Source organism: Hemitrygon akajei, chromosome 13 (assembly GCF_048418815.1).
Source record: "Hemitrygon akajei chromosome 13, sHemAka1.3, whole genome shotgun sequence".
NCBI lineage: Eukaryota > Metazoa > Chordata > Chondrichthyes > Myliobatiformes > Dasyatidae > Hemitrygon > Hemitrygon akajei.
Genome location: NC_133136.1, coordinates 53,923,175 through 53,946,883, shown reverse-complemented (window position 1 = coordinate 53,946,883; position 23,709 = coordinate 53,923,175). Strand labels below are relative to the sequence as shown.

General features: G+C 41.4%; 1 protein-coding gene across 2 annotated transcripts in view; it reads right to left on the bottom strand.

Moving 5' to 3' along the window:
- Window positions 1-23,288, bottom strand: part of lonrf1 (LON peptidase N-terminal domain and ring finger 1) — a 32,137-nt gene extending 8,849 nt beyond the window's left edge. The window contains exons 1-9 of one of the 2 annotated variants that reach the window (XM_073064608.1): window positions 22,663-23,288; window positions 19,127-19,245; window positions 15,429-15,551; window positions 14,801-14,944; window positions 14,400-14,619; window positions 13,248-13,338; window positions 11,589-11,703; window positions 8,959-9,080; window positions 257-415 (exon numbers count right to left, since the gene is read on the bottom strand). In XM_073064608.1, the coding sequence (XP_072920709.1) occupies window positions 257-415; window positions 8,959-9,080; window positions 11,589-11,703; window positions 13,248-13,338; window positions 14,400-14,619; window positions 14,801-14,944; window positions 15,429-15,551; window positions 19,127-19,245; window positions 22,663-23,281 (1,712 nt within the window). In that variant the 5' untranslated portion in view covers window positions 23,282-23,288. The remainder of the gene's footprint in view (window positions 1-256; window positions 416-8,958; window positions 9,081-11,588; window positions 11,704-13,247; window positions 13,339-14,399; window positions 14,620-14,800; window positions 14,945-15,428; window positions 15,552-19,126; window positions 19,246-22,662) is intronic. The other variant, XM_073064609.1, reaches the window with a different exon arrangement.
- Window positions 23,289-23,709: the final 421 nt, after the last annotated feature.

The window sequence follows — 23,709 nt, the reverse complement described above, 5'->3', positions numbered from 1 at the left end:
ATAGGGTCTTTCAAGCGTCTCTTTGATAGGAACATGAAGCTTAGAAAAATACAGGGCTATGCGCCAGGGAAATTCTAGGCAGTTTCTAGAGTAGACACATGGTTGGCACAACACTGGGCTGAATGGCCTGTAATGTGCTGTAGATTTCTATGTTCAACGTCTCAAATCTTCATTGAACTATTTTTGAAACATGCTATGGTAAACAGATGACCAATATCTCAGAACAATAGAGAGTCATAATTAGTTTTAAACATACCCATGCTGTGGATCATTGATGCACATTCCAAACTGTTTTGTACCCGTATCAATGCATCTTCGAATCATAAGCCTATACCGTGGCTCAAAAACATGAAGTGGACAAGGCACGGTAGGATATGCCATTGTGCATACAAAAATAGGAACATTCTTGGTTAAACTGAAAAAGAAAAAAGACAATTTATGGATCCTACAATTTAATTTCATGGAGTTCAACACTACAAACAACGTCAAGGGGGGAAAACAAAATCAATTAATAAACTTCATATTATCCTCATGTAAAATTGACTAAAAGAGCATCAGTATCTGTACGTTCACAAAAAACCAAAATCAGTCCATATCTGAATTGAATGCTTACAATATCTGGGAGATATCAATTACAGGCAACTGCCTGTGACAAAGGCATATTTTACCTTCCAAAAGTCTATTCTAATGTATCTCAGAAATAATCAGGAGCCACGAGGGCAATGGTGTGGAATAAATTCCCTAGCTTGTATTTCTATTAACAAGCACACAGCTTGATTTACATATATTAATTATACTGTGTCCCAACCCAACAACAAATAAAATCTCATTCCCAATTGCTTCAGAACTGAGGAGATAGTTGAGAGGCAACTACTTTTCTTGCATTAAATGCACTTGTTTAACAACACATTGGGACAATCCCATGAAAGAAATAATAGAACTCACACCATTTCAAGTTCACTCATAGAAAAACTTAATGCTTATTTTTCCATACAAAACCAATGCATCACTTTCAATATTGGCTATTGTTATGCCCTCGGCCCCCTCCTTTGTGAAAATCGCAAGAGCCCTAGTCAAGGGGGGGGTCAACTGACCCAAGAGAGAGAGACGTGCGGAAGACCACGTTCTCCCGAGAAGCAGAATAAAGGCGATATTGACTATTGTCTCATGAAGACCACGTGAAAAGCCCTCGGGCAAAGTGGGCTGGTTGAGAGAGAGATCGCATCACCTGCAACCTGATTGACACCTGCGATCCCGTGAAGAAGTATAAAGGAGGGTCTGAGGGGGGGACAACCCTCAGACGCACCCAGGAGACACCAAGGAAGCACGATACCGATTCCCGTGGGAGCGGGAAGACATTTTGAAGGAAGCCGCGTGCGTTAGATTCCAAATTTTGAATCTGTGGCTAGGACCAATGGAAGACTGCTTTTAACTAACAACGGGGAAGCCTGCTCCCCTGATTCCAAGGATTTGCTCTGTAAAGACAACGGGCAAGTGTTTATCCTTTCTAAACCATCTCTCTCTCTCTACAACGTGAAAACCCCAGCGGTTCCCACAAGGGAAAAGCCTGCAAACTTCTGAGTGACTCTTTATATTTCAATTGGACTCAGTATTACCCCTAGACAACTATAGAGCTTATTTCTGATTGATTATTATTACACCGGTGTTTTAGATTGAGTTTTGACGATGTATGTGATCTGAATGTTTTGTATTAACCATACGTTTGTGCCCCTTATTGAATAAAACGTTTGAAAATAGTAGCATCCGACTCAGCTGATCCCGCTATCTTTGCTGGTAAGTTACTTGGTTACGAGGTTACGTAACAAGTGGGGGCTCGTCCCGGATTTGAAAACAAACGGGAGGGTCAGTGAATCGGGCTGTAAGTCCAAACTTAAATCTGGTTACGCAGGTAGCCAGACAGGAAACCAGCAAAGATGGATGTGAATGAATTTACCAGAAACCCGACGGTAGAGGCGCTAGGGAAGGCTACGAAATCAGACTTGGTAAATTTGGCGCAGGCGTTAGACCTCACAGCGGTGAAGCCAGCAATGAAAAAGCAGGAAGTGCGAAGGGTCATACAACAGTATTACGTTGGGAAGAAGGTGTTTGCAGCTGAGGATTTGGAAAATATCCCCGAAAAGAGATTGGCGAGTGGGACAGATCAGGTAGAGTTGGAGAAAGCAAGGTTGGACCATGAGCTTAAAGTAAAGCAGCTAGAAGTAGAAGCAGCTGAAGAGGCTGCGGAACGAGCTGAAAAGGCTGAGGAAAGAGAGCATGTGTTCAAACTAAAGGAATTAGAGATGAAACGGGATCATGAGCTCCAGTTAAAGCAGCTGGAAGTAGCCGAGAAAGAGAAACAAAGGAGCCATGAATTGGAGCTGGACAGGCGAAAGCAAGAGCGAAGAGCTCAAGGGGAAGAGAAAGAGGAGGGGTTTGATGTTAGTCGGGCGTTGAGGTTGGTCCCCCCGTTCGAGGAGACGGATGTTGATAGTTATTTCTTGCTTTTTGAGAAGGTGGCAGTGAATCAGAAGTGGCCCAGAGAGCAGTGGATGGCGTTGTTACAAAGTGTGTTACGAGGGAAAGCACAGCGGGTATATGCCGCGCTGCCCCTGGAAAGGGAAGGGAGTTATGACCAAGTAAAGGAGGCCATTCTCCGAGGTTACGAGTTAGTACCTGAGGCGTATAGACAAAGGTTCCGAAATTTAAGGAAAGGGTGGAATCAAACATATACCGAGCTAGCCCATGAGAAGGGTGTGCTCTTGGACCGTTGGTGCACCGCTGAAAAGGTGGCCGAGAACTATGGGCGTATCAGGGAGTTAGTTTTGATTGAGGAATTTAAAGGTTGCGTTCCGGAAGAGATCCGAATGTATTTAAATGAGAGGACGAATCAGTGCATCTCAGAGATGGCTAGGTTCGCAGATGAATATGCCCTAACCCACAAGACAAAGTTTTCCTCGCCAAAAAGTTACCCGAGAGACCGTCGGAATGGTAGGGAAAGCCCGCCGGCTGAGGCGGAGATCCCGCCGGGAGCTAGCAGAAAAAGTGAGGATAACAGACAGGAAACCTGGAGACCCTCTGGTTTAACCTGCTTTAATTGTGGGAAGGTGGGTCACATCGCATCAAACTGCTTTGCTCCGAGAAAGGAGCCAGAGAGGGAGAGAGCAGCGATCCCTATTGGGCGTGCAGTGGTAATCAGAAAATGGACAAGAGGGCCCCAGGTAGATGGAATACAGGAGGGGCGGGAGACATTTAGTTCCGAAGGAACCGTGTCTTTGAAGGAAGGGGACCCCCCCATCCCCGTATGAATTTGGAGAGACACGGGGGCAGAGCTATCATTAATTAGCCGTAACGTGTTACCCTTCGGACCTCCGACGGGTGAGGTAGCCCTGAGAGGCCTAGGGAACTGGATCAAAGTAGTGCCTTTGCATAGGGTCCTTCTCGATTGCGAGTTGGTGTCGGGACCTGTGGAACTAGGAGTCCTGCCGGAGTTACCGGGGGAGGGCGAGGACCTCCTTTTGGGTAATGACCTCGCGGGTGGGAAGATGGGAACCGCCCTGATAGTTGAGGCCCCGCCCATGGAGTCCCCGAGCTATCCCGCATGCGCGGACACTTGCAGCCTGTCGAGAAAAGCAGCTGAGAACCAGAGCAGTTTAAATCGGGCCAGTAGTGAATTGGCCAAGACGTTTTTACCGACCCTATACCACGAGGGTTCAGAGGGTGGTAAAACAGAAAGGAATAAAGTGAAAGGGGGATAGCCCCCGCTTAGTGAAGAGAAAGGTCCTAGAGGTAGGAAATAAAGATGAGAAACGGATAAAGCTGTTAAAACGTCCAGAGTTGGACGTGGTTGATCTGTCTGGTTTGGCAGAATTGTTTGGAGAAGTTGAGAGTTCTAAAGGTGTTCTCGATGGTCCCGAGAGTGAAATGAGGGCAGTCTTAGAGAGGAAGGGTATCCTTGCTGTGGAGAAGTCAGCTGAAATGGCCGAGGTTGTTTCAGCTCGCAGGGTTGCGCCTTCCCCAACAGGGGGCTGCCTAGAGAGTAGCTGGAAGGATCGGGGGATGTTAGAATTTGAAAAAGGTACGGGTGTTGAAAGCCTGGAAGAGGCCAATGTCCAGTTTGAGTGTGTCCAAGATGGGGATGCACGTGGTGCTGAACCTAGTCACGGAGCTCAGAAAAAAGTGGAGGTATTTGACTCAGCTGGACGAGACGGCCGTCCTTTTGGAGCAGATAGACTTGGTTCGGGAAAAAAAGGATTAACCTTGGGAAGTAAGAGTTCCCAGGTGTTTGTGCTCGAAAGTGGGTTACAAGTTGGTGAGGTGAATATTATTATTGAAGGAAAAGGGAAATGTGTAGTTCCCAAATTGAATGAAGAAAATTTAAAGGCTGGACTGATATCAGAAGCAGCAACCAGGCTACAGAGACAATGGCTTGGTACCACAAAGCCTGTGAATCAATTACAGGTTGAGTTGGAAGGTAAAGGAGCCCCACACGCTATTGTTATTCCAGAGTGTGGTGTGAAAAGGCAGAATTTGAAATGCTGTTTGAACAAAGAGTTTAAACTGAAAACTAATAGCCTGAAGGGTCCTGAAGAGGAAACTAACAAATTGCATAAAATTAAAGAATTGGGTGGAAATTCGGAAGATGGTCTAAGTTTGGAACACATTGTTGATAAAATAACTCCTATGAAAGGAGCGGGCGAAAGCCTATTTCGCCAGGGTGCCCAAGATCACCACGAGGGAATTAACCGGAAAAGAGGCGAGGGTTAATGGGGACGCCATTTTTAAATAGCAGAAGCCGGTTTTAAGGGATTTTGACAAAGTATGTGAATAATAATAATAGGCCACCTAATGGGGAGCGTGAGTTGGAAGAGCAAATGTGTAAGGAGATAGCAGATATTTGTAGTAAACACAAGGTGGTGATTGTGGGAGATTTTAATTTTCCACACATAGATTGGGAAGCTCATTCTGTAAAAGGGCTGGATGGTTTAGAGTTTGTGAAATGTGTGCAGGATAGCTTTTTGCAACAATACATAGAAGTACCGACTAGAGATGGGGCAGTGTTGGATCTCCTGTTAGGGAATGCGATAGGTCAGCTGACAGATGTATGTGTTGGGGAGCACTTCGGGTCCAGTGATCACAATAGCATTAGCTTCAATATAATTATGGAGAAGGACAGGACTGGACCTAGAGTTGAGATTTTTGATTGGAGAAAGGCTAACTTTGAGGAGATGCGCAGGGATTTAGAGAGAGTGGAATGGGTCAAGTTGTTTTATGGGAAGGATGTAATAGAGAAATGGAGGTCATTTAAGGGTGAAATTATGAGGGTACAGAATCTTTATGTTCCTGTTCGGTTGAAAGGAAAGATTAAAGGTTTGAAAGCGCCATGGTTTTCAAGGGATATTAGAAACTTGGTTCGAAAAAAGAGGGATGTCTACAATAGATATAGGCAGCATGGAGTAAAGGAATTGCTCGAGGAATATAAAGAATGTAAAAGGAAACTTAAGAAAGAGATTAGAAAAGCTAAAAGAAGTTACGAGTTTGGTTTGGCAAATAAGGTGGAAGTAAATCCGAAAGGCTTCTACAGTTATATTAAAAGCAAGAGGATAGTGAGGGATAAAATTGGTCCCTTAGAGAATCAGGGTGGTCAGCTATGTGTGGAGCCGAGGGAGATGGGAGAGATTTTGAACGATTTCTTCTCTTCGGTATTCACTAAGGAGAAGGATATCGAATGGTGTAAGGTGTGGGAAACAAGTAAGGAAGTTATGGAACCTATGACAATTAAAGAGGTGGAAGTACTGGCGCTTTTAAGAAATTTAAAAGTGGATAAATCTCCGGGTCCTGACCGGATATTCCCCAGGACCTTGAGGGAAGTTTGTGTAGAGATAGCAGGAGCTCTGACGGAGATCTTTCAGATGTCATTAGAAACAGGGATTGTGCCGGAGGATTGGCGTATTGCTCATGTGGTTCCATTGTTTAAAAAGGGTTCTAGAAGTAAGCCTGGCAATTATAGACCTGTCAGTTTGACATCAGTGGTGGGTAAATTAATGGAAAGTATTCTTAGAGATAGTATTTATAATTATCTGGATAGACAGGATCTGATTAGGAGTAGCCAGCATGGATTTGTGCGTGGAAGGTCATGTTTGACAAACCTTATTGAATTTTTTGAAGTAGTTACGAGGAATGTTGACGAGGGTAAGGCAGTGGATGTAGTCTATATGGACTTCAGCAAGGCCTTTGACAAAGTTCCACATGGAAGGTTAGTTAAGAAGGTTCAGTCGTTAGGTATTAGTGCTGGAGTAATAAAATGGATTCAACAGTGGCTAGATGGGAGATGCCAGAGAGTAGTGGTGGATAATTGTTTATCGGGATGGAGGCCGGTGACTAGCGGGGTGCCTCAGGGATCTGTTTTGGGCCCAATGTTGTTTGTAATATACATAAATGATCTGGATGATGGGGTGGTAAATTGGATTAGTAAGTATGCTGATGATACTAAGGTAGGAGGTGTTGTGGATAATGAGGTGGGTTTTCAAAGCTTGCAGGGAGATTTATGCCGGTTAGAAGAATGGGCTGAACGTTGGCAGATGGAGTTTAATGCTGAGAAGTGTGAGGTTCTACATTTTGGCAGGAATAATCCAAATAGAACATACAGGGTAAATGGTAGGGCATTGAGGAATGCAGTGGAACAGAGAGATCTAGGAATAACAGTGCATAGTTCCCTGAAGGTGGAGTCTCATGTAGATAGGGTGGTGAAGAAGGCTTTTGGAACGCTGGCCTTTATAAATCAGAGCATTGAGTACAGAAGTTGGGATGTAATGTTAAAATTGTACAAGGCATTGGTAAGGCCAAATTTGGAATATTGTGTACAGTTCTGGTCACCGAATTATAGGAAAGATATCAATAAATTAGAGAGAGTGCAGAGACGATTTACTAGGATGTTACCAGGGTTTCAGCACTTAAGTTACAGAGAAAGGTTGAACAAGTTAGGTCTCTATTCATTGGAGCGTAGAAGGTTGAGGGGGGATTTGATCGAGGTATTTAAAATGTTGAGAGGGATAGATAGAGTTGACGTGAATAGGCTGTTTCCATTGAGAGTAGGGGAGATTCAAACGAGAGGACATGATTTGAGAGTTAGGGGGCAAAAGTTTAAGGGAAACACGAGGGGGTATTTCTTTACTCAGAGAGTGATAGCTGTGTGGAATGAGCTTCCTGTAGAAGTAGTAGAGGCCAGATCAGTTGTGTCATTTAAGGTAAAATTGGATAGGTATATGGATAGGAAAGGAGTGGAGGGTTATGGGCTGAGTGCGGGTAGGTGGGACTAGGTGAGATTAAGAGTTCGGCACGGACTAGGAGGGCCGGAATGGCCTGTTTCCGTGCTGTGATTGTTATATGGTTATATGGTTATATGGTTAATAAAGACAACACCCATGGAAGCTTGACTGTTAAGTTTGAAAGTAACATAAAAATTAGTATTTTGCATGAACTTTTGTAGTACACACGTAAGCTAAGATCACAACTCTTTAGTTATGTTGCTGAAGAAAACAAATAAATAAGGTGGTTATTAAGCTGAAGTTTGATGCTACCAGACTTTAGTGTGGCACGTGAGGTTAAGGTATTAAAGAAAGGGGCACTGTACTTGTTACCTGTTTAGATACTGACTTGAATGTATAACAGTAGTACTCTGTGAAGAGAAAAGCTTGTGTAGTATGTAGATTCAAAAAAAAAAGAGGTCCTGTACCAACCTGTTTTTAACCACTGGTAAAAAACCTGCTATGGGGGGAGGTGTTATGCCCTCGGCCCCCTCCTTTGTGAAAATCGCAAGAGCCCTAGTCAAGGGGGGGTCAACTGACCCAAGAGAGAGAGACGTGCGGAAGACCACGTTCTCCCGAGAAGCAGAATAAAGGCGATATTGACTATTGTCTCATGAAGACCACGTGAAAAGCCCTCGGGCAAAGTGGGCTGGTTGAGAGAGAGATCGCATCACCTGCAACCTGATTGACACCTGCAATCCTGTGAAGAAGTATAAAGGAGGGTCTGAGGGGGGGACAACCCTCAGACGCACCCAGGAGACACCAAGGAAGCACGATACCGATTCCCGTGGGAGCGGGAAGACATTTTGAAGGAAGCCACGTGTGTTAGATTCCAAATTTTGAATCTGTGGCTAGGACCAACGGAAGACTGCTTTTAACTAACAACGGGGAAGCCTGCTCCCCTGATTCCAAGGATTTGCTCTGTAAAGACAACGGGCAAGTGTTTATCCTTTCTAAACCATCTCTCTCTCTCTACAACGTGAAAACCCCAGCGGTTCCCACAAGGGAAAAGCCTGCAAACTTCTGAGTGACTCTTTATATTTCAATTGGACTCAGTATTACCCCTAGACAACTATAGAGCTTATTTCTGATTGATTATTATTACACCGGTGTTTTAGATTGAGTTTTGACGATGTATGTGATCTGAATGTTTTGTATTAACCATACGTTTGTGCCCCTTTTTGAATAAAACGTTTGAAAATAGTAGCATCCGACTCAGCTGATCCCGCTATCTTTGCTGGTAAGTTACCTGGTTACGAGGTTACGTAACACTATATAATAATGACTCTAAGCTTATTCTAGAAATCAGCATGTTACATTACAGAATCCAGTCAGTACTCTTGCTCGCACACATTTTTTTAAACAAATGTTTCCATAGATGTTTTAGACCACTCTACACAGCCAATATTTGTTCAAGCTATTGCAATGACTTTGTTATATCTATCTTTCCAACTAAAAGAAAGTGATTAATATTTTCCAACTGTGTACATTAACAGATTATTCTACCAAAACTGATGTATAAGATTTGTAAAGTACCCTTCCCAAATTCCTTTGTATCTCTTTCCCAATAACATCATTATGAATGCACACCACCTTTTTCTGTCTTTGAAAATCCCTTTAAGATAGGAAATATTCACAGTTAGCATCAACTTACTTAGTTAGTTCAGCAGTTTCTTCATCATGAATCTTTTGCCTTTCATACAATTCTTCAGGAAGGTATCTTGCAATTAATTCTTTCAATATACAGGTAACATTGAATTTCCTATTTTCAAGATACTAAAGAGAAATAATATTTACGAAAAATAAGCCATCTTTCCTTGCACTTGTGCTTTAATATCAACAATTTAATTTCATTTACTCTTTCCGTCACATAATATTTGAAATGCAACTTAATGCTAAGTTTACTAATCTAATCCAAGCTTTCAAGAGATGCTTTCTGTGCAGCATTGGTACCTCATGCATAAACGGTAGGCAGTGGTTTGTTACACAGTAAACATTGTGCACTTCCCATTGAAAGCTGTGCATTATATTTTCTATTTCTGTGGAAGATGATCACACTTTCTATAATATACTGTATTTGGATTTGATTACATACAAGATACAGATTTTTGTTTTAAGTAGAAGTCAGGCAATTTCTTTTCAACATCCATCATCATTTGTTTGGTTAGGAAGTCACAAACTAGCTTGTCACCATATATTTGGTATCTTTTTAACTCAACATCTACTAGTTGTTACTCTAAATCTGGAAATTACAGCTGGTGAGCCTTCTATCAAATTCTTAGAGACAGCATTTACTCATACATTGGAAAAGCAAATTTATAAGGGAGAGTAAGCAGGGCTTTTGTGGTGGGGAATGTCAAGTCTTACAAACGTGATTGAATTCTTTAGTTGGGATATGATAAATCTGATTGATGATGGTAGGGTAGTGCTGTCCATGTGGGCTTCAGTCAAGCATTTGACAGGGTCCTTCATGGCAGGCTAATCCAAAATATTAAGTCACACAGGATCCAAAGAGATTGGATTCAAAATTAGCTTGACTATGGAAGACTCAGGGCACTGGAGGAAGGGAATTATTCTAAGTGGAATATATTCGGCAGGGATCAGTGCTGGGACCTCCTGTTTATGAAATACACAAATGGTTTGGACAAAATGTAGAAGAACTAATTAGCAGGTCTGTAGAGAACAAAATGTGGCGCAGGTGTGGATAGTGAGGAAGGTTTTTAAAATATGTTAACCAGTTGGAAATATAGGCAGAGAAACTATAGACAACAACTGCAGATGCTGGAAATCTGGAACAAAAACTGCTGGAGCAACTCAGTGCATCAGGCAGCCACAAAAGATGGAATGGGCAGTTCTGGAGGGACTGCATCCAGTCCTAACGAAGGGACATGACCCAAAATGTCTACTGTCCATTTCTCTCCATAGATGCTGCCCGAGTTCCTCCAGAGAAATAGCAGATAGAATGTATTCCAGATAAACAACATGTTCCATGTTGGGAGGTCACCTCCAATCGCCGTAAGGAAGTCCCGTATCAGGCTTTTATTTCCTGCACACTTCCAACCCAGCCAGTATAGCACTGGAACATCGTCTACTCCAAACGAAATCACTACGATATTCAATCACTCTAAAAAAATAGCAGTCCCACCCATCCAGTATAGTATTGGAACATTGTGTCTACTCCAAATGAAATCACTCTATAAACAACAGTAGTTTTGATGACCTGAAAGATTGTTGTATCATGTAATGCCTCCAGTACTTAACAGAAATCCCAATAAATCAAAGATAATTCTGATTTATAATAGCCAGAGACAGTAATAGCCTTACAAATGGAACACAGCCAAAAACCCTTTCAAGCCCAATTTCTCCAATAAGGTACAAGTGAAAGCACCTCAATTCCCTTGTGGTCTTGAGCTCAACGTCTGACATATAAAACAAGGATTCATAACATTTTGAATTAGGACTTTTTTTTCTACATCCAATTTTTAACATCAGACTTTCTACCAAGAGATTATGTTCTTACACCATGGATTATTACATTTCATGAAGGGAACTTGCAGTCAAAAGAATATAGCAACACAAGTTCATGTAATGCATTTAAAATGCTTTACCATTTCTCAATTATATTTTAATCACTGAATTATCCTTTAGAGTGGTTGAACAAAATGTCTAGTATACTGGATAACAGTAATGAAAAACAAATATATTAATGTCTGGGTTCAAATTCTGCCTAAACAACTTGGAATAGAACTCTTATAAGCAGCAAAATCCACATGAAATAAGCTTAAACAGATTCCAATCACCTCCTAATACTCAGGATGGAAATGTTGCAAGTGCAAAAGAATGATGCTCATCTCACTAAGACACAATATAATGGTGCAAAATGAACTCTTCAATTCAATAAGGAAAACTGCTCTGGTAGAGTAGAGTTTACAGTACCCTAGACTGGAGTCCTCTGTACTACAACGGGCATGTTCTATCCTTCAACACAAGCACCTGTATGTTTGAGAACAACACAGCTGCTAACTTTGGAATTCAGGGACTACTTCCAAACTAACTGAAAAAAGATTGGTATTCTTCCACTGTAACTAAAAGTTGGAAGTCATCACCAAATTGCTAAATGAATGCATCAAACTGCTGGAAATTAATTGGAGAGGCTCTTAATATTCATTGGGAATTTGAGAGTATACATTGTCAATAAAGAATATGTACATCCTTCTCTTAAACAAATGACATCTAATATTAAATAAAAGCCTTAAGACACAAATACCATGGTGTTAGACTTACTTCCTTTAGACTATCTTTACATAGTGGACACATTGGGCTATGGTCCAAACTTCGTTCTAAGCAGCCTTTACAGAAGCTGTGGCCACACGGTGTAGTGACAGGCTCCAAAAACAATCTGCCAAAATCAAAATTCAGAAAAAAGGTAAATTTAGAACCTCATATTGCATGTATTAGTTTTTCATTCTACATTTTCTGGGATCTGGATGTCAATGTCAATAACAATTACTGTCTATTCACAATTGCCCCCTGAGACAACAGTGTCTTGACAAGGCATTTCAGAGGACACTAAGATTTAACCACATTTCTGTGGATCAAGTGTCATACAAGACCATCAGATGAAGAGGCAGATGGTTCACATCTTGAACAGTTCTATGTGCAGTTGGTTTTTGCAATTCCAAGTTACTAACTAAATTCAGAATTCCACAGCTGCTGTGGTAGGATTTGAACTCTGGTAACAATTATTGAACCCCAGTTAGTTGCTCCTTATTGAAACCACAAACTAAATGCAAATTTTAAAAAATCCAAGTGAGGCAAAACTCTACACATAAATACTCCACTCCACATGTAACTGTTGCATGGCAAGATTGGGGTTTGGTTTAGCAAAATCCATTCAATAATCCGATCACAAGAGATAGGGAGAGAAAGAAGGCCAAAATACGAGGATTACATTTAGACAATGAAATTTTATGGGGTGTGTCAAGACTGAATCCATCCAGACGGAGTTGAGAAATGAATGATAATAGCACAATTTTCCACAAGCATTAAAGTCAAAATCAAAAAAAAAAACTGCATTGAGTACAGAATACAATGGAGCAATAGGAAATTTCCAGGTAGAACAAAAATGCTTTTGTCAAAGGGGGTATATTCACCACTCCCCTTCATATATTCCATTCCATGTTTTCTTAAAGCAGCTTTAAGTTCTCAATGCCATTCCCCCACTAACTTTCTCTTACCAATTCGTCACCACATTCCTGTCAATTCTTTCCAGATTTGACCATTCATAATTAGGGAAAGTTAGAGTAGCCAAATAAACTACTGAACTGCACATTTGTAGAGATGCAGTCACATATTCTCAGGGAGCACACAGAAACTACATTGGCGAACTGGAGGTCAAGATGAAAGTTTGCTTGAGCTGTGGCAACAGGTGTACGAGCTGCATTACTATGCTGTCCAAGAAAGTGAGTTGCTATAGAATTGGAAATTAATTGGGGTAAGTATTAGCAAATCCAATACCAATTATAACTATTCTCCAAACACAAGCACGTTGGACTAATAAATGTCAAAGAATGATAACTTTGTCTGAGTGCCTACCAAAAGGAAATGCTCAAAAACAAAATTAGAGTTAAGTGTTTAGAGACAAATAAATATCACGGATAGGTAAGGGTTTTGATTTAAAAAAAAAGCAAAAGCAAAGCCAGAGGGAGCTAAAATTTCCAAAACAATTTAGAGCAACTACAAATCATCTTATAATTAGTAACTTCAGATCAAAAATACGTCATAATCTCAAGCAAAAACTCAATCATAAAATGTATGAATTATACAGTATGTGAGCACCTGTTTAGAGGGTTGAGAATACTCATTTCAGTTATGATGCATGTGCTTAAAACTTATAATATAGATATTGACATGTCATAGTTATTTCCAGTAACTATTTCTTACCTCATGCAAAGAGAACATTCAAAGTCTGACACATCTATTTGATCTTTTCTTAGTATACTCTCAGAAAACGAATGGCACAGTTGTTCAGTATCTAAATAAGGACAAGTAAAAAAATAAAAACAGAGTTTAAGCTTTTGACTAAGCAAAATTCTCTTTTACAGCTCAACAGGACTATCTTGTATTACATATTAATTATGGGGTACCATAGTGCTGGCGCATGGCCTAGTGGGCAAGGCATCAGACTAGTAACCTGAAGGTCACTGGTTCGAGCCTCAGCTGAGGCAGCGTGTTTGTGTTCTTGAGCAAGGCACTTAACAACACATTGCTCTGCGACGTCACCGGTGCCAAGCTGTATAGGTCCTAGTGCCCTTCCCTTGGACAACATCGGTGGCGTGGAGAGGGGAAGGCCTGCAGCTTGGGCAACTGCCGGTCTCCCATACAACCCTGCCCAGGCCTGGGCCTTGGAAACTCCAGGCACAGATCCATGGTCTCTCGAGACCGATGGATGCCACTACCACCATAGTAGCGTAGTGGTTAGTGCAATGCTACTACAGCTTAGGATGGAGTTCGGAGTTCAATCCCAGCATCCTCTGTAAGGAGTCTCTGTGGAATGCGTGGGTTTTCTCTGGATCCTCTGGTTTCCTCCCACAGTCCAACGACCATGTAGGTCATTGTAAATTGTCCCACGATTACATTAGGGTTAAATCAAGGCTGTTGGAGGTTGCTGGGTGGTGCCGCTCATAGGACTGCAAGAGCCTATTCCACACTATCTCAGAAAAAATATTTGTCAATAATTAAATGCTTCAATCCAGTTTACTCAAATCTTAAGTGATTTGCATAACAATAGCTTTCCCAGATTATGAGTGTTAGAGCAAGAGGACATGAGTGCAAGCTGACATTTCATTTCCACAATCATATCGTAATCTAAAAGTTTAAAGACATCAAAAAAAATTACACCTTGCTACTGTTTTGATGCTATAGTTACATAAGATATTAAGAAATTTTAAGATCACTTATTAATTAAGCAGTTACTAGTCAGATATGAAGAGATCATTAATTGCACTCTTACACATAAAGGAGTTGTCTAGTTTAAAGCTGCATTAAAGCACAAGATCTGTAAATTTACATGGTAAAATAAAAGTAATAACAAACTCTGTTTTTGGTGTTTATTCTTCCAAATGACGGTATCCTTTATTTCTTGATCACTGGAAGACAGTTTTCTTTTCATGTTAACCGCTTTCTTTTCACTTGAAAACAATGGAGCCGAAGGAACCCTTTGTAATCCTACAGTCTTCCGCATGGAAAGTGGAGACTGAAACAATTCTGGTTGGTCCAGGCATACTTGCTCTCCCTTCCCGCTGCTTGGTATCTGCTGATTTACAACGGAATTTTATTAGTACAATCAGCTGATGTGCACCAATTAACAACTAACCAATATTGGTGAAATACTATAATGATTAAAATGCAGAAAGATTAGATTGTAAAAAAAAAATCAAAATAAAACTGAATGAATTAAAGCATAACAATTTGGAAAAAATTATCAAAAAACTCACTTCATTTTTCAACTTGGTTGAATATGGCAGAATTTGACAGCAGCCGACAGCAGTAGACAATTGTACTGTTAAAGCTTTATTCCTGCTGTGCAGTAATCCCTCTTTGACATTCTCAGGACCAAGTGTCAGCAAATGAGATAAAATCTATTGGTGAATAAACAATGTTACAAATCTCAGAGTAATCAGGATAATTATAAAAGACACAACCTACCATAACAAGTCAATCCCATTAGTTGTGTTCTTCCGCTCCTTATTTCCCCTGTATTCCTGCAATCTATTCTTTCCTTGTACATACCCATCAACTCCTGATTCAATTTTGCCATTAAACTGCACTAATGGGCAATTTATAGCTACAAGTTGGCATGCAAGAAACCCACTCAGGAAATCCATTGTCATGGAGAGAATGTACAAACTCCAGCACACAAACCCGGAAGTTGTTATACATATTCTTTAAAAGAAAATTTCATCCATACCAAAATTATAAATTTATATGTTGCCTTCATTTAAATCATCCATAAATATTCAGGAATTCAGTGCCTCAAAAACTACCAAAAACTACTGCATCAACTACCAAAACAAAGCAATCAATACCAACCATGAAGTCTTTAAAACCGCAGAAGAACATTACCTTTTCCATTTCTACTTCAGCCGGAGTAAAGTTTTCATCCAAGGCCAAACACTGAAGTAGTGATTGTATGGCTTCTTCAACCCGACCCATTGAACGCAGCACTCTAGCTTTTCTGAAGTAACCCTAAAAGAGTGAAAGCAGCTTCTAAACAAACTTTTAGATGTTAACATGCAATGGCTACTGCAATTTGGGCCATAAAATATTCAGTAACAAACTTCAGACTTGAATTCCAATACAACTTCCTTTCTAGATAGCTATTTCAAAAGTGAAATATTTACAGTACTGCGCAAGTCTTAGGTGCATAAACCATTGCAAGAGAAAGTTTGTGAACCCTTTGCAATTACTTGGTTTACTGCATTACTTATAAAATGTGGTCTGATTTTCTAACTCAAAATAATAGACGTCTAACTCAAAATTTGTGACCTGGAAGGTTTCCAGGGCACAGGCCTGGGCAGGGTTGTATGGGAGACCAGCAGTTGCCCAAGCTGCAGGCCTTCCCCTCTCCACGCCACCGATGTTGTCCAAGGGAAGGGCACTAGGACCCAAGCAGCTTGGCATCGGTGTGGTCGCACAGCAACGTGTTGTTATGTGTCTTGCTCAAGGACACAACACGCTGCCTCAGCTGAGGCTCGAACCAGTGACCTTCAGATCACTAGACCAATGCCTTATCCACTAGGCCATGAGTCAACGCAATCTGCCTAAACTAAAAACACACAAACAATTGTACTTTTCATGCCTTTTTTGAACACATTGTTTAATCATTCATAGTCCAGGCTGGAAAAAGTATGTGAACCCTTGTATTTAATAACTGGTAGAACCTTCTTTAGCAGCAATAACCTCCACCAAATGTTTTCTGCAGCTGCTGATCAGACTTGCACAACAGCAAGGAGGAATTTTCGACCATTCCTCCATACAAGACTCTTTCAATTCATCAATATTTCTGGAATACCTTGCATGAATCGCCCTCTGCAGGTCATGCCTCAGCATCTCAATTAGGTTAAGGTCTGGACTCTGACATGGCCATGCCAAAAAACAAATTATAAAATCAGACAGGGCATCTCTAAAACCCACACCTCAATCTTGTCTCATTGGTTGGAACACCTGACTCTGAATAGCTTTTGTAAAAGGTATTATCCCAGAGGTTCAGATAGTTTTTTTGAACCTAGACTGTGACTGATTAAAATAGTGTACTCAGTATTGATGAGAAATAGTACACTTATTTGTGTTTTATTAGTTTAGGCAGATTGTGTTTGTCTATTATTGTGACTTAGATGAAGATCAGACCACAGTTTATGAGTAATTAATGCAAAAAAAAACTGGGAATTACAAAGGGTTCACAAACACTTTTGCAACTGTAAACTAAATCAAGCAAGGTCATTTGATTCTAAACAATTCCTCCCACTTTTCTAAACCACAATTGCTCTCTCCCTGCCCCCTTCCTACTCAGTCCATAACAGAGACCCATAATCAGAATCAGATTCATCATCACTCACAAACGTCATGAAAATTGTCTTTTTACAGCAGCAGTACAGTGCAATACATAAAATTACTATAGCACCATGCAAAAGTCTTAGGCTCCCTAGCTATACAGTATATTTGTCCAAGACTTCTGCAGTACTGTACATATAATTACTGCACCCAAGTTTTGAACCATGTGCATAATGAATCTGAATCATGGCCTCTTATTACTTGTTTTCACTATTTGCAGACCATATATATTAAAGAATTCTCTAGCAGTAGAGTAAGGTATTTTACATATAGGAAATAAGATTAACCGATTTGGTTTTTTCACTACGTATTTGAGACTTTCTTCTGAAAATAGTGCTAAGACTTAATATATTACAAACAATCTTTAAAAGCGTACTGTGAAGGCTGCAGTGAGCTCTGTAAGATAATTTTGGATCAAAATTCGGAATGACAATACTAAAACTTATTTAGAACTCTCATTAAAAATGCTTAATATTACTTATACTTTGATCTAAATAGTGAGAAAGCTTTAGCTAGATTAGTTAAAATGTATACAATTCAAAACATACTTTTATATGCTCCCAATAACTATATTTTAAATTACAATACAAAAGAACAGTTTCAGGATTTATTTAATGCTCACATCATATTGTGCTGCACAGTGAAGCACATCTTTACTATTATGCTGGAGGTATTTCATTTAGCAGCTTTGTAAGAGCCGCTGTTCTATGTTCATCTGGTTATTGTTCAAGATAAGGCATGATGTGGCACGTGTGCCATCCAATCAGCGGCAGGTTATCTTGGTGAAGGACAATGAGGTTGGGCTTGGGGCTTCTGGTCGAGAGGAGAGGAAAAGAGAAGACACTGGGGAGAACCAGTCATAGCATATGATCCTGCAGGGAAGCTGTCTGCTCGAGATGGATTTCTAGCAACGTTCGAAAGGTGGTGTGCACTTTCATGCTGAGGTCCCACAGCGTCAGTGACAGTGAAGTTCAAGATGAGTTCCAACTTGTGCACATTTGACTGTTTAATTAGAATGAGCCTCTTTTCTTGTTGTTATTCTTTATTAACCCTTCAGTTAAGATTCATAAATATAATTCCTTTAATTACATGCTGTTATTAATTATTATTTAATTACTGTCTGTTATTTCGTGGCATTAACTTTTGACAGGACAGCAATGACACAGCATCCACACAAACCGAGGTGTGGGGTGGGATCAAGAAGTTTGGTGGGGCTGGAGATTGTCTTCCCTAGACTTACGCAGCCAAGGAAACCAAGGTGGTTTCACTTGGATCACTAGCTGAACAAAGGGTTTTCATATTGGCACACATTACAGCAGATTGACATGATGCTTTAATTATGTGTACTTTAGCAATTTAGAATCAATGCATCTTAACAGTTCAGTTTCCAAATGTCTACAGATTAAAGTTTCCTTGATTGCAACAAGGACAGAAATGTTATCAAAGTACACCTACATCACCGTATACAACCCTGAGGTTCATTTTCCTGTGGGTATACTCAGCAAATCTATAGACTAGTAACTAACAGGATCAATGAAAGCTCAACTAGAGTGTAGAAGACAACAAACTGTGCAAATGCAAATAAAAATAAATAACAGTAAGTAGCGAGAATGTGAGATAATGAGATAAAGAGTCCTTAAAGTGAGTTCATTGGTTGTGGGAACATTTCAATGATGGGGCAAGTGAGTGTACTGGACAAACAGGGGAGATTTAAGAGTTACGGAGGTAGACTAATTATCATTCTTCAGAGAAAGAATGGGCAGCTATTGTCTTTTATCTAAAAAAGGCAAATATTATAGTGCATAAAACAACAGTAGATCTTTTAGCTCTTTCATGGAGAAGCATGGATTTTAAATACAAGATGAAATTTTCTCTTGTTCAAAAGGTGTGAAGATAATGCAGCATTTCATACAGTCAGATACAGGCCCTTTGGCCCAACTAATCCATACTAACCAAGTTGCCAAGTTACCAAAGATGGTCCCATTTACCTGTATTTGGCCAAATCGCTCTGAACCTTTCTTATTCATGTATCTGTCTAAATAGGCTATGTTCAAAATAGTAGTGTTTTAGAATTTGGATTTAGTTACTTTAATTTTTAGGTCCTACTAGGCAGAACTACAGAAGATATGATGGGATGAATTAAACTGTTTAATTTAGATAGAGCTAAATTACATTTCGTTGCCAAAAAGAAAATGCAAAATACAATATACCTCCGGCCAAGCAGGCATTCTTGAAGACAAAGCTTCTATATCTTCCATTGCTTCTGTGAATAATTGAAGACCAGCATATGATTCAGCCCTGTAGCCCAGTAAGACAACATCATTGGGTTCTAAAGAAATGAAGTAGTGTTAAATATCCAGAATAGTACTTCACTTTCAAAATTCAGTTTAAAATTGAGTATGTTAACTCAGACCATCACTAACAAGGCCGAGACAGATTTCTGCATTCTGGAAAGCAATTCATTACATCAGTAAGAAATCATGTTTAAGTGAAAGATCAGACCAGTTGCAGATCTCACTACAGAGTAGCAAGTCAATCTCCTATTTCATTTCCTATTGCGTTTATAACAATTGAGAAACTACATATATTACTTAAAATATGTTTCTCATTATTACCATGCACATCTGTTAAGCCTGGCACTTTTCAGATATGTAAATATCCATCTACAAAAAACACACATTGGCTAATGATATCAACATTCCTGCATTCTGTGTTACTGGACAGAATAGATCCAGACAGACAACATCTGCACTATACTTCTACAACTATAATGTTTAATATTTAGGTAATCCAACACCCTCCTCCCCTCACACACATTCTTTTTCCACTTCTACCAGTCCAACTAGAATTTTTTTTAATTTTTACTACCCACACCATCACATTATCTAGATTAATTACCCTCCCTACTTGGCTCCATCTGCTACCTCCTACCACACCCGGTTCCACTTGTATACCATCCCTCATCATCTACTTACTGTAAACTGGACATCAACCTTTTACACTCAGTCCTGATATGGAACATAAAACATTACAGTCCCTACAGCCCAGAATATGGTGCTGATCTTTTAACCCACTCCAATCTAATCCTAGCCCCCACATAGTCCCCCGTTTTTCCATCATCTTTGTGTACATCTAAGAGAATCTTAAATGCCCCTAATGAATCTGCCTCCACCACCAGTCCTGGAAGCACGTTCCACACATCCACCACTCTGCTTGGAAAAATATCTCCCTATGCTTCTTCCAACCACCTTAAAATTATGCCCCCTCTACTAGCTATTTCTGCCCTGAGAAAAGCAGCTCTGCTGTCTGTCCACTTCATCTAGGTCTCTTATTTTGTACAACCCTACTATATCACTTGTCATTCCCCCTTCACTCCGAAGAGAAAAGTCCTAGCTCGCTTCAACCCACCCTCATGAGCATGCTTTCTAATCCAGGCAGCATCCCAGTAAGTCTCCTCTGTGCCATCTGATGCAAAGCTTCCACATCCTTCCTATAATGAAGTGACCAATATTTCAACTGAGGCGTAACCAGGATTTATAGAGCTGCAACATTATCTCGCAGCTATAACCTGAATCTCCTGACTAATGAAGGACAACACACTGTACACCTTTTTATCAACCTTGTCAACGTGTGGGACAACTTTGACAGATCTATGACGTGGTCACAAGATCCTCCACACTGCTAAGAATCCTGCCATTAATTCTGTACTCTGCCTTCAAATTTGACCTTCCAAATTGAATGACTTCACACTTTGCCAGATTAAACTCCATCTGCCACTTTTCAACTCAGCATCTGGGTCAATGTCCCACTGTAACCTATAACAACGTTTTACACCATCCACAACACGACCAACCATTATGTCACCTTCAAAATTACTAACCCACCCATCTACTCCTCATCCAAGTCAAAGTTCACAAACAGCAGAGGTCCCAGAAGAGATCCCTGTGGAACACCATTGGTCACCAACCTCTAGGTGGAATACGGTCCATCTACCTCTGTCATCTAAGAGCAAGCCAATTCTGAATCTGTACATTTCCCATGATCCCATGCCTTCTGAATGAGTCAACCACAGGGAACATTATCAAATGCCTTAGTAAAATCCATATAGACATATCCACCTCTTTTCATTCAATGTGCCTTGTCACATCCTCAAAGACTTCAATCAGGCTCAGGAGGCATGAACTGTCCCTCACAAAGCCATGCAGAGTATCGCTAATCAGACTTCTCCAAATGCTCCAAAATCAAGGCTCTAGGAACTTTTTTCAATAACTGGCCCACCACTGAAATAAGACTCAGCAGTCTAATTCCGAGAGTTATTCCTGGTCCCTTTTTTAGACAATGCAACAACATATGCCACCCTCTTATCATCTGGCCAGCGAGGAAACACAGACATTCACCAAAGGAACAACAATCTCTTCCCACATTTCCTGTAGTAACCTGGGTATATTCGTTTGAATATCCCAAACCCAAATTCCTCTCTAATTGCAGCATTTATTCCCCTTCTCCCAATTAAATACTTTTCCATGCCATCTGCTCCCGTCCTTCTCCAAGGCTATGGTAAAGATCAGGGAGTTGCTATCACTGTCTCCAAACCTTTGCCCTGCACCAGATCCATGGTGGCCTCTCCTCTACTCAGCCTGTCTGCATACTGTGTCAGAAACCCATCCTGGACACACCTAACAAATTCCATTCAAATCTAAACCTTCTGCACCAAGGAGGTGTCACTCAGCTGAAGTCACAAATAACAAGAACCCTGCTCATTTTGCAAAATCTGCCGACTGACCTGTTCCTCGGTGTCTGTTGTTATTGGAAAGGGGGTCTATAGAATAACCCCAATAGTAGTTTTGTTCCCTCCCTGTTTCTGCTTTCTACCCACAGAGACAACCCTTCCAGACTACCTTGCTTTCTGCAGCTGCGATACTGTCCCTGATTAGCAATGCCATTTCCCCACTCCTGCTACCTGCTTCGCTGTCCCCTTTGAAACATCTAAACCCTGGAGCATTCAGCAGCCGTTCCTGCCCTTGTGATAGACTGATGCAGGGTTCCAACCCGGATCTTTCCGAAAACAATAATGCTTGACATACAGAGAGAATGTTTCTGTTTCGCTTATGATAGCAAATATTATGCAATAACAACATAAACGATTACGTGGGCACGATGGGGACAAATGCCACAGCAAACGGAAAGCAACACTGTTTGAAAATACAAAAACTTCGTACAAGAACATAAGCACGTCAATCCCATTAAATCGGCATTTTCCTGTCTTATACCCGGTTCATTCATATTAGAAAATCTCTTCGTTTTCAGCGCATTTCAAGACGGAGCCTCCACATCCCTTTACTGTAAACAATTCCGACAACGAGTGAAGAAATTCCCTGTTTCATAAGTAATTGCGAGGGATTACGTAACCAGACTGATGTCGTTCTGGAGAGTGGATGCGTGGCTCATTTTAAGTCCGAAGGAAAAAGTTACACATTTAAAAAGAGGTCACCAAACTCCTAAAGGGTTGAATTTCTGCCGAGCGTTCCCCCCCCCCCCCCCAAACTTGTTCTGAAACACAAAGCTAGTGACTTCACCTTGGTTATATAAGCCTGTATGGTCGGCATACTGTTACGTAATTAGACCAGTTCTCGGCCGGCAAACGGGCGAATGCACTAGCAACAAGGATCCCCCGGAAAAGCTGCCGCTACATTCACTAATGCACCATCACACCAGCAGCAGACCACGCACCCGTCCTGATACTCACTTAAGTCCAGTTGTTCCACTAAGGCCAACGCCTCGGGGTATCGACCCTCAGCCAATAACTCCTCCAGTCTTAAATTGTCCCGAACACGGCTCATCTGGGCCGGGAACCACTTGGCCATAAGATGACTCAGGATCACGTTGGACCGGAGGGACTGAGACTGGACCCCCGGCGCCGCCGTTTCTTCCCCACACAGCTGGCACCGGGGTTCCCAGAGGAGGCACCGCCAGCACCAGGTGTGGCCGCAGCGCAGAGTGACCGGGCCAGCAAGAGTTTGCCGGCAGCGGCCACAATCCAGGAGGCCCTTAGCTTGGGCCGGGCAGCCGGCGGTGGGAGTCAGGCCTCCGGCTTTGAAGCCGAGTAGCAGATAGTCCACCAAGCCGCTCAGCTGCAAGGCGCCTCGGTCCCCCGCCACTGAACACCGCTTCAGGACCTCCCACAGCCGCTCGGCCGCCACCCGATCTGCCGCAGGAGTGGCAACCCCTTCGCGCTTCTTTACGGCAACCATCCCACCACCATCGCAGTAGTCCGAACTTCCCTCACTCGCCAGCGACGAGACACCGCCCGCACTGCGCGTATCCGACATGTCCCGACCGACTGGCGGACGCACACTCCCGAGCATGGACCAAGCGGCCACCACCTGACACCGAGAGCCGCTGCTATTGGCCGAGAGTGCCTTCGGGGGCGGGGCGTTCCGGCAGTTACAAAAGAGCTGCGGCAAGTTTCATAACATCCCGGTCTGGGATGGGAAAAGTGGGGTGAGGTTTTTAAATGCTTACTGGAGTCAATAACAGTTATATGCAATCCTTTCCGATGCACGTATAGGGTGGTTTTCCCAGTACGAAACTTTTGATACGCATAAGGAATTCAGTTTTCGAATTACATTATTGGCCTGATAATTTAATATTTTTGTCCTATTGAGTTTCTCCAGCATTTTGTGTGCGTTGCTTTGGATTTCCAGCATTTGCAGACTTTCTCGTGTCCGTGAGTTACTGGAGGAACTCAGTGTGTTAGGCAGCATCAAAGGGATAATTGGTGTTTTGGGTTGAA